The sequence below is a fragment of the Amblyomma mixtum genome, chromosome 2, assembly GCF_055824585.1.
Source record: "Amblyomma mixtum isolate Tamu chromosome 2, ASM5582458v1, whole genome shotgun sequence".
Lineage (NCBI taxonomy): Eukaryota > Metazoa > Arthropoda > Arachnida > Ixodida > Ixodidae > Amblyomma > Amblyomma mixtum.
The window spans coordinates 321258250-321274550 of record NC_143013.1 but is presented as its reverse complement, the minus strand read 5'-3'; the positions used below and the strand labels follow the sequence as shown (position 1 = coordinate 321274550).

General features: G+C 47.7%; 1 protein-coding gene across 3 annotated transcripts in view; it reads left to right on the top strand.

The window, feature by feature from the left end:
* Positions 1 to 626: 626 nt before the first annotated feature.
* The window catches only part of LOC149365162 (uncharacterized), an 80513-nt gene continuing 64838 nt past the window's right edge, over positions 627 to 16301 (top strand). For 2 of the 3 annotated variants that reach the window (XM_089575261.1, XM_089575259.1), the window contains exons 1-2: positions 655 to 755; positions 1337 to 1452. In XM_089575261.1, coding sequence (XP_089431387.1) covers positions 1338 to 1452 — 115 coding nt within the window. In that variant the 5' untranslated portion in view covers positions 655 to 755; position 1337. Of the gene's footprint in view, positions 756 to 1336; positions 1453 to 16301 lie in introns of all 3 variants that reach the window. The other variant, XM_089575260.1, reaches the window with a different exon arrangement.

Below are 16301 nucleotides of genomic sequence, written 5' to 3'. Positions count from 1 at the left end.
CGATGCGCCGTCCAGCCTTGGTCCAACCCACTAGTGGAGATCAGTGTAGTGGCCTCCCTTTTGGCCTGCGGAGAAAGTGTGCAAGAGCTTCACACCTCAATTATTTCCCGTTCACGAGTTCTTTTAGAGCGAAAGCCCTACTGCTACGGGAGGAGAATTTCGCTGTTTCGATTTTGCGCTCCACTGCCTCCCAAGGTCATTTGGCATAACGACATGACCTTGAAGAGCAGTAGCAGTAGGTAAATTGGTTTTTAAAGTTTCAAGGTCATGTCGTTATGCAAAACGACCTTGGCAGGCAGCGAAGCGCAAAATAAAATAACAGTATTAAATGAAATAAAAATAAAACAAATAACGCAAAATTTTTAAAACAAAACAGATAATAAAAGTAAAGAATATATAAAATAACAAATAAGAAGAAAAAATTTCAAAAATAATTGCGCAAACAATTGCAGAAAGAACTGCAGAAAGAAATTTGTAAAGAATTGCAGAAACAATTTTTGAAATTTATCGATCACTCCGCGTTAAAAGAATCGCGACGAACCTGCGTGCAATTGTTTTCTCTAGATTAAGAACGCAATCAGAGCGTCACTCGGCAACAATGACAATATTTGCTTTACAGTTATTCAAGAGCTGGACAGGTGGCAGCACCTGCAAAAGCGTCGCAGGTAAGTGTAACATTTTCCTGCAATTTCGCCGCCAATGCATCTCACGCTGCCGTTCTGTGCCACTAAAATATTGCTCTAACACAAAGAAATGTAAGTTTGTGTGCTGTCAGTTCGAACTGAGGTCATTTTATACATATATTGCCGCTTTCCTTGCGAATTGTTCCTTTCGGTGCTTGTGCACTGAACACTCGTGTTTTGTTCGTTCCTTTCCTTGCTCGTGCGCGATGCGTGTGTTTTTTTATTATTATTATTTGTGTATGATTGCAATGCCATCGCTCGGTAGTGCTGGGCACACACTACGAGCTGTGTACCTGTAACTTAACACAGAACATATGGCTTCGAAGCTAGCGTCCGCCAACAATCGAATTAAAAGCTGCTGTGCCAGCTGGCACAATGCTGGCGGCACATTACTGATGTTTTCCTCCGGCCCAGCGGCCGTTGCTGTGGGCAAGAAATCTTTGCGCGCTAGAAAAGCTTGAAATGAAGGACGCCTGAAGGGCCCTGCCCTAAAAGATCTTGTCGCTCTTCGTTCACGTTTTCACAGAGCTGTTTAAAAACATCCGCCGCGTTCGGTGTATCCCGTAGTGCATACTGTGTTCCAAGCCGTGGATTACTTTCTTAGCTCAGTAAGAAGTAAGGTGGATGTTCAGACTTATATCCACCTGGCGCAGAATGTCTTCCCGGGCAAAACAAAGGAACGCAACGAACTCCGCCGAATCTGCGACGCTGTCCGTCAACGAAAGAATACTCCGGGACTGTCATGCCCTCTACGTGGACCCTGACAATGGTAATGCACTTCCAATGACGCATGCACACAGGGGCAGCCATAAGTGATCGGTCTGACCTTACACATGTAGCGTAAGTCTTGTATAAATTAAAAACACAGGGCAGATGTCATGTGGCCTCCGGAGGTCATAAACTTGCATCATAACTCGTGAAGCTAACTGTTTCGTTGATCATATATGCTCTGCTGCAAGTCTTGTGCTTGGTGGAGTAATACAAGTGCTCGTTCTTTGTCTAGCAAATAATTTTCCCAAAGAGTAGAACAGTAAATGAGGGCTGTGATTTGTGGCCCAGAAACTACGTATATGTTGGCCTTGGGCAGTGGCAGGTGTTGGGAGCACTTTAGCTATGGAGAGGTCATGCGACCTTATGCATACTCGATAAAGCCAACACTTCTCAAGATGGCTCAGGCGTTGATGAAAATGCAGCTAACATTTGCTGAAAGTTAAGCTTGACGTTTTGTTGTTCAACCCTGACTAACATTTAGCTTATGTCCACCACTGCATGTCTATATTGTTGCTTTTTGTTTGTGTGTTTTGCTCAGTAAACCAGGGTATGGAGGAAAACCGTCCATATATACGAGAAAGAAACTGTCGGAGACACTTGAGCTCTACCCGACTGATATGAGCGAAAGTGTTAATGGGTTGATGCCCATATATGCAGAATTTTTCATTCTCTACTTAACATTCATAGATTCCTGGGAGTCCTCATACCATTCCTGGCACAGTGGTGCAGACATTAAGCAATGCGCTATTGCCCTGCATATGGCAGGTGTTCCTACCAGTGAGGTTTATGTAGCCCAGGTTGCACTTCCTCAGCAGCCTCCTGCGACCATTCATTAATTTATCTGCCACCTGTCATGCTGGGCAGCTGGCTCATAATCCGATGGGCAGGTTATGATGACGTCACAAGGCCACATGACCTAGGTGGCCCACCTGGCCCCTGGGTTGTTTATTTGGAGACTTTTTATGGTTTCTTCGCTCACGGTCAGTGACGGTGACAACAAACACTGACGATGACACCTGCTTTCTTGAGACATGGGCTCCTTAATTCTGTAGCATTAGCATGTACAGGAACTGCACAGCTACGATAGTCCCCTGCAGGTGAAGTGATCGAGTACAATTAAGACGGGGTGCCTGGCAAGGGGAGACACCATTATTTGGTGCTTGGTTATAAAAGGTATTCAGGAGGTTGGATAAAGAAAAAGCTAGGTATAAAAGTAAATGGAGAACACCTTAATAACTTCTGAATTGCTTATGGATTTGTCTGGTAAGTTATACATGAGAGGGAACATGATTGCAGGGCTAAACTTGCAAATTGCAGTGGCAGATAGAAGAATTAGTAAGAAGAAAAGAAAAGTTGCGGTCAGCAGTGCAGGAAGGGAACTGCAGTACATGATGAGTAGTCACGTACAGTTGCGTGCTATTAATATAGCCCTTGTTAATGTGGAGGACTCAAATTATTTATTTATTTATTTCCAGTAACACCCGAAGGCCCACACTACAAGGGTATTACATAGGGGGGTGGAAAAAATGCAAACATGAAAAACTGAACTGTTGAAGCTAGAAAAGCAGAATCGCTGAACAGGCAACAAGTATCAAAATGTGGCTGAACAACAACATGTAAAATGAACATAATAGCAACAAATAAACACTGCGAAACATAAAGATCAAACGCTTTAGGGAGAATAAAATAGAGCTACAAGATTTACACATCCTGTTCACTTAAAAAGTTCATGAAATATAGTCAGATTGGGTAGCTTCTTGGACTGCGTTTGGGTAGCTTGCGCTGCCTGTTAGCCCGGTGATTCGTCCAACGCCGCCGCATTAGGTCAGCAAAATGAGATTAACAGAATATGTTATGTGCAGATTGAGGTCGCCACTTCGTTCATTGATCGCATATCTTTTAGAGATAGACGAGCCCTCTGTGAAGACTTGCATGGCTCACAAAGAGCGAATAAGAAAAATGTTGAGTGCTTCGTATGCCACAGTGAGGCTTTGAATTCATCTTCGCCAAATTCCCAGCCCTCGTTCTATTGGCTACGGAAGCAAAACTTGTGCTGGAGTCAGCCTTGTGCAACCAAGCCGGAATATGAAGTTCCGAGAAAGTTTTGCTTCGAAGCCTGAATTCTGCATCTATGTATATAGCAATCACAACTGTTTTGTCAATTACAGGCATCTATTTAACATAGATGTCTACTTTGAAAAAGTGCAGTAATGTTCACGCTCTCATAAACAGAAATATTGGTAACTTTATTGTGTGTTTTCATAACCACTGAATAAATGATTTCATGTTTGCTTGGGTAACAGTTTATGTGTTCATCTGAGCATACCCTGACGTACAGGCGAGTCCTTATATTTCATTACCGTTGCTGATATTCTTTGTTTCTTCAAAACGTGTGAAGCCAAGACGCTGTGTCATTCACCGCGTCTGCTCAGTTTTCTTACTTATCCATTGCACTCACTTGTATTGGAACATTCACAGCTAAAAATTTAAACGCCAAACAAGCTTGGACAGAAATCACCTGATGCGTTTCAGCAATTCTAATAAACTTGGTAGTTCGAAATTAACTATAAAAGGAGTCAACAGAATTAAATGCTTTCAGTTGAGGGAGGTGGGGTGTAAAATAAATTTTCGAACTCTCTCCCCGCCCCATGCAGTGGATTGTGGCATTTTTCAAGTGTTTTCTTCGCCCGGAGATTAAACATGCATAGGAAGGACAACACCAATGGGTCTACAATACCTGCGGTGGTATGCAGAATATGCCTTGACATAACTGTCATCGAGATTTAACGCACTTAAAAGCGGCTCAAAACTTTTTATTGCATGCTCCTCTGCGTAGTAACGGTTCCCTTCATCGTAATCTATCGCAAAGCTCGGTAAATAAACGTTTTCAGGAATTTTTTTTTTCCCTCTACTTCTCTATGAGGATGGTCGCTTGATTCGAGTAAGTTAGCTGACATCGCAAATTTATGTTTGGGTGGAGTGCTGTTTGGCCACACCAACGGGGTCAGTACATAAGAGGTCGGTTTTGAACTATAGCGACAGATTCTAGAGAAGCTTCACTGAAGTAATTGGCGCATATCTTGCGTACCCGCTTTCCTTGTTACCGTCCACACCTTGACGTTGGCTGCTTGTCCCGTTTTTAAAAGTAGAAGGCTCTCCATCAAAATTTAGTATTCAAAACAAAAGCGCACCGCAAGGCTCCTTATTTTTGTTATTTTAAGCGCCCGCGGCAAGCGCGAAGCGAGCAGCCCTCTCCCTACGGGAACGAAACCTGCATGCCGCGGGCGCGAGAATGGCGGCCGCCGTAGCAGACGACGCAGCTGTCCTCACCCTGAACGGGGGCGCGCGCATCGAGCATCCTACCTAAATCTAAAGTCACTGGTTAAATCTGACACCCGGCGCCTTCTGGTTTTAAAATAAGTAATCACATGGTAGGACGGAGCAGACGAGCCGGTGGAGCGTGGCTGTTTAGTGTGGCGTTCGTAGACTACTGTTCTGAAAAGAAAGAGCTTTTCGAGATTAGCAGCACTACTTGATCGTTGCCTGCCAGCGTGAAACGTGCCACTGTTGATGCTGCACTGCGAAGTAAAACTCCTCTTTAGTATTTTTTTCTTCTCGCTCCGGTTTGCTAGAGAACGGCGACGCCGGTAAGGAAACACTGTCAAGCAAGCAAGCATGCTGTGTGTGTGACGGTAAACCAATGGAAACATACCTGGGCGTGAAATAAGTGCCTGTCATTGCGCCTCAATACATGCGTACTAGCTCACGATCGTGTACGGCTGCCATTACATGCGGGTTTCATCGAGGCTCGCACTCTTTGTGGCTTCGAGGTTAGGGACATTTAGAATAAGGTGACACTAGAGAGATATAGCATATCGTTACCGTGTTTACGTTACCGTTTACCGGGCTCGTTTACCGGGCCCGGCTGGCGACATCTGCGCATGCGCGCCCATTACCGGTCCGGTAACACTTTACGGAAACTCTTTAGCGTTGCGGAGAGAGTTAGCGTTCGCTTGTAAACAAACATGGCGGCGCCCTGCTCGCCCGCTTCGGAATAAATGCATGTCACCGCTGGATTCTTTGATGCGACAGCTCACTCAAATGGTAGCGGTTCGCTTTTATTTCGCATACTCTCACCCATACGTCGAGGTTTAAGTGACAACTAGCCCATGTTGTTGAGATAATTCTGTGATTTTCGAGCACTTAAGCCTAACTATCCGCGTCGCAAATTTTCCTTCCTCCAAGCGCGTAGCCAAGGAAGCAACAACACTGTAGCTTTTGTGCTAGCTTTAACATTTTTCTCTCTATTTTCATAGTTTTCTTCCTGGAAAAACAAAAACATTCTGGTAGTGCTTGTCATATTCACAACTAAATTCAGAAAAAAAAAGTTTCTCCAGTCCAGAGTTCAAGTGCTTTGACTTACTGTCACCAGATGGCGCCACTATGTTTACATCCAAGTCGTGCATCCAAACATCCAAAAAAGCGACGCTGCGCGCGACAAACAGGTGTTGTAGCTGCGTCTTACAGCATTTGCAACGCAGTAAGCGCAGCGTACACAAGCTTAGTGCGTTCTGTGTAGTAAACTTGTCTACTGGTCAGGGTACTTTTGAAGCCACTGAGCCGGCCGTTAGCAGAAAAGTAGTGAGCACGTCTTTATATACAGAGAAAAAGATGATTAAAGAGCATGTAGCATCTCACTGCAAAGAAATGCTTTCAATGCATGCGTATTTCTGTTTGTAATTAATGCTGGGGCATCTACCATCATCATCATTCGTTTTCGCCTTACGGTAACTTGTTACGGGAGAGACCGGGGAGACGGTATGCTAAAACGTCTTCTAGCGTGCACAGCGCTAACCGGAAACTCCGGCGTCCGGTAACACGGTAAACGGTAACGTAAACACGGTAACGATATGCTATAACTCTCTACTATAGTGACACTAGAGAGTCCGGCTAGCGACATCTGCGCATGCGCGCCTGTTACCGTGCCGCTAGCAATTCACCGAATCTCTTCTAGCGTTGCGGAAAAAGTTAACGTTCGCTCGTAAACGAATATGGCAGCACCCTGCACGGCCGCTTCGGACCAAATATAGCATCGCCGTCGCATTCTTCGGCGCCATTTCTCGCCCTAAATGAAGGCATTCGCTCTTACATCGCATACTCTCACTCGTACGTCGAGGTTTAAGTGACAACAAGCCCTTGTTGTTGAGATAATCCATCGATTTTCGAGCAGTTAAGCCTAACTATCCGCTTACGTAGCCAAGCAACAACACTAGTTTTTGTTCCAGCTTTAACATTTTCCTCTATTTTCATAGTTTTCTTTCTTGAAAAACAACATTCTGGTAATGCTTGCTATACTCTTAACGTTACACCTATCATTTTCCTTTCTATAGCTCGCTGCGTTGTTCTTAACCTAAGCTGAACCCTCTTTGTTAGCCTCCACGTTTCTGCCCCATAGGTGAGTACCGGTAGGATACAGCTGTTGTATACTTTTCTCTTCAGGGATATTGGTAAGCTACCATTCATAATCTGAGAGAACCTGTCATATGTGCTCCACCCCATTCTTATTCCTCGGCTGCTGACCCAAAAGACGCGGGTTCGATCCTGGCCGCGGCGGCTAGAATTTCTTTGGAGGAGAAATTCTAGAGGCCCGTGTACTGTGCGATGTCAGTGCACGTTAAAGAACCCCAGGTGGTCTAAATTTCCGGAGCCCTTCACTACGGCGTCTCTCATAGCCTTAGTCGCTTTGGGACGTTAAACCCCATAAACCAAACCAACCAAACCATTCTTATTCTTCTAGTTATTTCCCTCTCATGATCCGGATCTGCGGTCACTACCTGTCCTAAGTAGACATAATCTCTTACTACTTCCAGCACCTCGCTACCAATTGCGAACTGCTGTTCCCTTGCTAGGCTATTGAACATTACTTTGGTTTTCTGCATGTTAATTCTTAGCCCCACCGTTCTACTCTGCCTGTCTAACTGATTCATCATGCTTTGCAGTTCTTGTCCTGAGTGGCTTAGCAAGGTAATGTCATCAGCGAATCGCAAATTACTCAGGTATTCTCCATTAACTCTTATCCCCAACTGTTCCGGAGCCCTTCACTACGGCGTCTCTCATAGCCTCAGTTGCTTTGGGACGTTAAACCCCAATCAACCAACCAACCAACTGTTCCCATTCCAGTCCCCGGAGTACCTCCTGTAAACAGGCAGTGAAGAGCATTGGCGAGATCGTGTCCCCCTGCCTGACACCTTTCCGTATTGGAATTTTATTAAGGTGTAACGTTAAAGGGACCATGCAAAGAATTAAAAGCCGCTTGTAAATGTTAGAAGTGATGCTCAGAAGCATTGACACCAAGTATGAGTCTTCGGAACTGAGCCGGCAATTTATTATGAATTTTTAAAAATCGTGTTTTTTAAAATTCGCGGGCCGTTTGGTGTCTTCGTAGGGAGCCATTTTGGAACCAAAACCGGGAAAACAGACGTCACTAGTCCCATGACGTCGGCAGGCCACCACACGCTGTCATTCGCTCGAGCCGCGGCAGCTACGACGTCACAGGCACACTTCCGGTAGCGGTGAAAATCGTCTGCTCGAGCCGCCGCGCGACCCCCTCGGGCAAGCGCGAGCCAGCTAGGCATTGCCTTCGCGCGTATGGTTTCAATTTACCTCTGCCGCCTCTTTCTGCCGCGAGTTTGGGAGCCAAGAAAGCGCAGAGACCGGAGAGTAGAGCTGTGCACGGGCCGCAAATTTCAGCCCGCGCCCGGCCCGAGCCCTACACTACTGACGGAGGCCCGGCCCGGCCCGACAATCAAGAAACCTAAGCCCGCCCGGGCCCGGCCCGAGTTAAGGCCCGGCCCGGGCACGGCCCGACCTGCAAAATTGAAATTGAAGTGACGACGAAACAGAAAGAGATAATTGAAGGAAAATCAGTTTATTTCAATGTTTTTAAAATGCTCGGCTCTCATGGTCCAGATGAAAATTAGTGAGTATATGCAAACACGCCACATGTAGAGAGTTATCACTCCAAGTTATTATGCAAAAACAACAAATCGTCCATTGATGACGGCTTGAGGCAAGTGCGGCGCTCCAGGATAATGAACCCGGCAGCGCTGAAATTTCTCTCGGTGCTTGAACTGGTAGCCGGAATGGCTAACACTTTCTTGGCAAGAAGAGAAAGCTTTGGGTACGTCGCTGCCTTGCTTCTCCAAAACTGTGATAGATCAAGCTCTGAGCAAGCGGGCTGGAGCCACGCAGGAGCAATCGCGATCGCGAAACCCGGCCGGCCCGTCCGAGACAAATATACCATGGCCCGAGCCCGGCCCGGGCCCGGGTGAATAGACTTCCGCAAGGCCCGAGCCCGGCCCGCGGGCCGGGCCGGGTACGGGCTTTCGGGCCGGCCCGAGCCCGTGCACAGCTCTACCGGAGAGACGCTGCCGACGCACGCTGCTCCTCGGGAGTGCGACAACCGGAAGTCGTAAACCGAACGTCAGCGAATGACGTATTCATGGGCGGAGCCCAGTCCCGGAGCTGTTTTCTTTATTTTTTTATGGTGCCCCGCGCGTACGAGTTGAGGGGGGAGAGGAGGAGCGTGATTTTTAATCGTCTATAGACCAGATTTTTGAGCCTCTCCTGGGCGCGGCCATTTTGCACCGACTGGCGCGCCGCGGTGCGGGCGTTTCGTTGGGGACTGCGGGGCTGCGGCAGTTCCGCGGCCGCGCCTGCATATAGCCTCGCTTCGGGCGCTAAAAAAACATTGTCGAGCATACTTCCGCTGCGTGGCTGTGTTGCAGGAAGTATTTACGTTATCAAAGCGATAACATTGACGCGTTTTAATGACATTTAGTTTGACATTCAAGTTAATTGTGCCGGCGCTTAGAACGCGCTCGTGCTTAATCGAATTCCGTCTTGGTGCTCCACCGCAAAGAAACTTTTTATTCAATATCAAGAATTAGGTGTGCGGCTAGTATGCAGTTCCAATTCCCATGCACTCTTATTCCTTCCTGCCGGCCATAAAGCCCCCCCCCCCCCCCCCCCCTTCCACAAACGGCTTTCTTGTCACCGCGCCAGTTTATCAACAAATTACCGCTGGGAGCTCAACTGAGTCGCAGCGCCAACAGAAAACAAATTTTGTCATGGTTTATGCAACCTGGTGCATAAAAACGTACTTCCGCTTAATTTATAAAAGCTTGAATAGATATGAGCAGCTAATCCAGCTTTCACTAATTCTGAGGTCCGAAGTCGCGTTATTTTATTCAGGAGCTCTCGCCGCGTGTGAGAGCGTTGCGTAGGCGTTTGGCTAAGTGTGGAAAATGTAATGAAATCGCGCATATTTTCCTATGAATAATGTAGATACCGCACCGCTGCGGTGGCTCAGTGGTTACGGCTCTCTGCTCTGGCCCAAAAGACGCGGGTTCGATCCCGGCCGCGGCGGCCGAATTTCGAAGGAGGCGAAATTCTAGAGGCCCGTGTACTGTGCGATGTCAGTGCACGTTAAAGAACCCCAGGTGGTCGAAATTTCCGGACCCCTTCACTACGGCGTCCCTCATAGCCTGAGTCGCTTTGGGACGTAAAACCTTAATAAACCAAACCAAGCTAAGGTAGATACCAACAGCAGAAAGATACTATAGATAAACCTTTCCCCAGATACCTCTAACATGCGTGCGGAAAAAGCAGCTGAAATCGGTAGCGGTCGTGCTTACAATCCTCTGCATGAAATGTGTTTAATGGGAACAAGAGCAAGCTCAGCGCAAGGGTGCCGAACACGTACATGGTGATCGAAAACACGCGCTCCGTCGGGACAACCTTCAGTCTGCAGCTCGCCTATCCAGTTACTACTCCACTGAGTCAAATCAATAGATCTACATTCTGATGCATAAAATTATCATAGATGATATCGCACGTAAAAGGCGACGACAAACGACACGACAGCGCAGAAATCTGCTTAGAAGTGCCGGTTTCCAGTCCGTACACTACTTGGTCGACTACACTCGGATGTCACGTTAACGAGTAACTGCGCACAAGATAACCGCATTACTGTCTGGAAGAGGGCAAATGTGAGTAGTGACGCACAGCACACACCCTCATACGTTAGCTGATGGAGCACAAAACGGCAGAAGCGAACACGTAAACATGCGTTCTATGCGCGGCGCCGGCGCGACCCGCAGTCCCTCGGGCCGCGCGCGCCGACAGATGGCGACTGGCGTCGAGAGTAGGCGCGCGTCCGCAGCCTGCGTGCGAGGGTAAAAAAATCTGGTCTATAGCTTCGTTGTTATTGATGCTAGCCCAAAAATTCTTGCGCTGGGGTGACGAGTGATGTATTGCCTATCTTTACGTAATCCCAATAAATTTATTTCATAGTCCCTTTAAGAGATCGGAAGAGGGCGGAGTGGGTGAGGGAACAAACGCGGGTCAATGACATCTTAGTTGAAATCAAGAGGAAGAAATAGGCTTGGGCAGGACATGTAATGCGAAGGCAAGCTAACCGCTGGTCCTTAAGGGTAACGGAGTGGATTCCTAGAGAAACCATACGTAGCAGGGGACGGCAGAAAGTTAGGTGGGCGGATGAGATTAGTTTGCGGGGATACAGTGGCGGCAACTGGCAAAGGACAGGGTTAATTGGAGAGACATGGGAGAGGCCTTTGCCCTGCAGTGGGTGTAGTCAGGCTGATGATGATGATGATGGTCATACTCACCGCTAAATTCAGAAGAAAAAAAAATCGCCAGTCCAGAGTCACGGCCGCCTCGATCACGCGCACGCGGCGTGCCTGAGTTCAAGCGCTTTGACTTGCTGTCACCAGATGGCGCCACTATGTTTACGTCCAAGTCATGCATTTAAACACCCAAAGAAGCGACGCTGCGCGCTGCAAGCAGAAGGTGTAACCACGAGCTACTGTATGTGTAACTGCATATTTTACAGCGTTTGCAACGCAGTAAGCGCAGCGTACACAAGCTTAGTGCATTCTGTGTAGTAAACTTGTCTACTGGTCAGGGTACTTTTAAAATTGCTGAGCCGGTCTATGGCAAAAAAGTAGTGTGCGCATTTTTACATGCAGAGAAAAAAGGTGATTAAAGAGCATGTAGTATCTCACTGCAAAGAGATGCTTGCAATGAATGTGTATTTTTGTTTGTACCGTAATTTCCGGTGTATAAGACGCGGCTTTTTTTCGAAAATCTTGCTAATGCGTCCTATACAAGGGTGCGTCTTATATGCGAATTTTTCATCTTTTTTGGGGAGTTCATCGATTACTCCGGTTCATGCGCAAGCTTTTTTCACCTAAAAAATATCACTACCAATAACCCGGTTGTAACACGGTTAATACTTCAATACCGGGACCGCCGTGCGCGACATTCTAGGTGATCTTTATCATGAAACGGCGGGGATGACGACTTCCGGGATAACAAACGCGCGGCTGTTTCGGAGGCCCCAAGCAAAAGTAATGAGAAGCGCCAAAAGATGGTGACAATCGCGCTTCTCGCCATTGTCAAGACAAGCCGGCGTTCTTTTTTGGTCACCCTTTGCAACTTTTTTTGCTCCGTGTACATAGTGCATGTTTCAGCCGAGTTGCTTCCAGAAATGGGTGAACCTTTTGATAGCGCATCTGAAGATGAAGACTTCGAAGGTTTCAAGTAGAAATAAAATGTTGTTATGGACATATGGGGAGCTGTATCGTTTTTTCTTTCTTTTTTGCTAAAACGTGGACGTGTATGGCGTGAGTGTTGCCTTTTTCGATCACTTAGCGTTGCTTAAGAATTGATCACAGGTACGGTGCATTTCGCGATAGTCGCGCAAGCGTGTTTAATTGAGCCTCACTAGCCTAACTAGGTAAACTGGGGTGCGTCTTATACACGGGTGCGTCTTATATACGAACTTTTTCAGTGACAGCTTGCATATATGGCAGATGCGTCTTATACAAGGGTGCGTCTTATACACCGGAAAATACGGTAATTGATGCTGGGGCATCTGCTGTCATCGTCATTCGTTTTCGCCTTACGGTAACTTGTTACGGGAGAGACGGTATGCTAAAACGTCTTCTAGCGTGCGCAGCGCTAACCGGAAAGTCCGGCTTCCGGTCACACGGTAAACGGTAACGATATGACGCCATGGGCTTCGCGCTGGCTGCGCCGCCTGTCGCCGCTCTTGCGAAGCAGCGACGGGGCTGCTCCCGCTGGCTTGTTGCTTGGCGCCGGTTTGTTCCCGCTGTTCGGAGGCCATTTGATTATGCGTCTCTCTCAGAAACTCTGCATACTTGCATGTGCCACCATACGCAGGTTTTACGGATTCAAGTGATAATCTGACAAGCATGCTATTAATCGCAGAGGCAGGTTTAGCATTGGAAATCACGGCTTTCCTTCCTGCGCAATTAGGGCGCGCTGTCTTGTTTATGACGTGACTCGCAAACGACCCCTGGCTAAAAATTTGGGGGGGGGGGCGGGGGGCACTTCGTTGACCTAAAGTGCGGTGAGGCGGAAGCCTTAAGCGCAGTGTTGCTGCTTCTGTCACTGATGTGCGGTTACGATGTTAAGCTTCGCCTCCAAGAGTGGAACGCGACCAACTAGCCCACACCAGAATCCTCTTAGAATGGTTTTTGAGGAAAGAACATGTATCTGTCTCGCATATCTTGGTGGACACCTGAACCTCGCCGAAGAGAAGGGAGAGAGATGGGAGCGAACACGAAGACACCGTAATCACTAGACTCGCCTTTGTTTATTGCAAACCGTCGAGCTGGCATGGCGGAGTGGTTAGCGTGCTCGTCTCGCGCTGCGGAGAACCTGGTTCGATTCCCCAACTCGACGAATTACCTACTCGCTTTGATTTATTTGTGGTCTGACTAGAAAGGTTCATTAGGCGAATCGGCTAATTAAGCAATTAACTAAACTCAGTCCCACTTAGAGCATCACTATACCATCCTTTTAATTGGTTGCATGGTTACTAGCCGAAGGACAATTGGCCCCGTTTGAAATTCGCGCACTGTGGCGTCACGACCATTTCGACCAATTGAAAAGCGTGACGTTTCTGTCGACAACTCCTGCTTACAACGATGAGGCTTAAATTAAAGGCTTCCGCCTTAATATCGCGAAAAAATAAACTGTTCTGGGGATGTGTTCAGTTTGAGTCTATCCCTGCCGCGGTTTTCTTTTACGCGTGAACAGCGTTACGCTGTTAGCATTGTTCGCAACTCCTAACCGTGCACTGGTATGGCAAGCTTTATTGGTTGCTATAAGTGATATAGGATGTCTGCATTTTATGCTGCCTATTTACCTCTGTCATGTACTGTGCCGTGCCATGTTGTGCTTCTGGCTGATTTCTGTGCGCTCTATTAAACGGTTACGTTATCTTTACAACATGCTGATGTCCTTGCTATTTTACTAACACAGCCTTCACTAAGACACCTGTGTACGATTCTGCGAATGGTTTCTGGCGCGTCTCCGCAGCTCGACAGGCAAATGAAGAATGAAACTTCGTTGTGTAACTTTTTGCTTCCAATACTTTTTGGTTGCAGAAGACTAATAATGCGCCGAAAATATAGTGATTTCAGTTTGTTCGTTTTTTCTTCTTCTGTATTAATTGTTCAATATATTTTAGTGAGGAAAAAGTGGTCTAAATATATGAGAGGTGTAACATCCCGAAACCGCACATGGACTGTGAAGGATGGCTTAGCGGAGGGATCCCGATTAAGTTGTATCACCCGGAGTTCTTTAACGTGTACTGACATTGCACACCGCGGGATAGCTGTTGCAGTCCGCTTCCGCCAAAATGAGGTCAGCATTTGATCCCTCGGCTTCGGGCTCTGTAGCCACGGGTGAGCGGGCGGCTGTCGCGCTATGGGCAGCTTTTCCAGCTGGCGCACAGCGGGTGTTCGCGTTTCAGGGGCTCTCTCCGCGTCTCGTCCTGTTGAAATGGGCATGTCGCATGGGTTCAAGGGCGTCCGCAGAATTTTTTGCAGGGGGGGGGGGGGGCCATTGGTTGTTGGCGCCGGAGGGGGGGGGGGGCGTGTTCGTAGCAAAAAGGCACTATTTGCGGTATGAATTTATTTATTTATATATAAATAAAAAATAAGTGAAATACACACATGAAATAAAAATTACAAACAGCAAATTAAAGTGTGGCTAGGAGAGATACATTGCAGTTTATCAACGAAGAAACAATTAAAATTAATAAAAAATCCAAAAATATACTGTCACTTCGTGGAGAAGAGTGCTCAGTATTGCTGCATACGGGTTCTCGACTCACCCGGATTGATGACCAGCACACAGCACAATATGGTCACAAACACGCAACTACAGTCACTCAGTCAGTCTTCCTTGAACAGCAACTGTAGACTCCACGGATTTTTCTGGGCGAATTGCGTGATTACACGGGTGATAAATTCATTTCTGTGCTTCATTACACGCTCTCGGTGCACACTCGTCACACACATTGATTGGAAAAACGGTTGAACGCGCGCGTTGAAAACAAAAGATGTCTATACATACAACGAAAACTTATTTACAAGATAAATGCACGCTCGCAGCTTCATACACCTCGCTCCATCTTGCTCGCGCATCCGCACAGTCGAGCAACCGCACGCACACTGCTCGCCGCTCGTAGTTTTCTCGTCCACTGTCTTGGTTGTTCTCAGCTTCGTTGACAAACGGCCACTAAAAACACCGAAGCACAAATACAGAGGCGCACACACGTGCAAGGGCTTACTTCCGTGCGACTTCCAAGGGGAAGGGACACTCGCCACTCCGGTAGGAAAATTTGTTTTGTGTGTTTTTATGGGGTTCAGAGCCCCAAAACGACTCAGGTTATGAGGAACGGAGTAGTACAGAGCTCCGGATAATGTCGACCACCTGGGCCTCTTTACCGGGCACTGACCTCGCACAGTACACGGGCGCTGTTGTCATTTGAGGCCCAGCCAGAGGTGACAGGCGAGCCAGGCAGGCGCCATCGGGCTGCGTTGACCAAAGGCGCTGGTTTTCGGAGAAGACGCAAGGGACGCTGGTGTGGGGGCGCCTCTGGAGACTGCGTCGCCGTGAACAAAAGATGCTAATCTCCTTTGCCGAAGATTCTGATAGCGGCGCTTCTACCGCACTGCGCTCTCCCGTGGATCGGAGGCACAGCGAGCGGCGGCGGCGCCAACTGATCGCCCGCTTGCCCATGAGCAGCCCGACAAAGCGGGGGTGGACACGGCTGATTTGTCTTTCCCTCCTGAAGAATTCATCGGTGGCCGGCATAACGAAGGCGAAAACAAGATGCACTGTGCACTGTCTGCCTCTGTGTCGCTATCTGTCTAGAGATCAAAGAAACAGGCACCCATTTCAAGACGGCTTGAAACACATGCTCGCCGGTGCCGCTGTATGTCTGCAACAGGTCGGCCTTCAACAGAGCTAACGATGGCGTGGTTTGAAAACGGCATAAAGACGCGTGCCCGGACGCGGCATTTCGCAGATGTGACCCAAAGCGTGGAAGCGGAGCTGCTTTTACCCTTTTGGCTGAGCCCACCACGGCCCCTGGCGTGCGGCCATCACTCACGGTTCGAGGGAGTGATTTTCCAGGGGGGTGCAGCCGCCCCCCCTTGCCCCCCCCTCCGGACGCCCATGCATGGGTTCGTTTTGTCACCCTTTCTATTTAATAGGGCGATATCGGTGGCGAAACGCCAAAGCCGCCACTCCACCAAGATGGGTAATTTTTGCAGGTTTGTTAGCCCTTTCAGAAATTATGTTAGTCACTAAATGTATAAGGAAAGCGAGCGAGATCTAAGGCTAGAATTTTGTTAATTTTTGTTAATTACTAGCATATTGTGTTGGCTTTCAACAAAGGAGCCTCGAGTCACAAAGGCTACAGCATGCATTGCACCGACAATATTA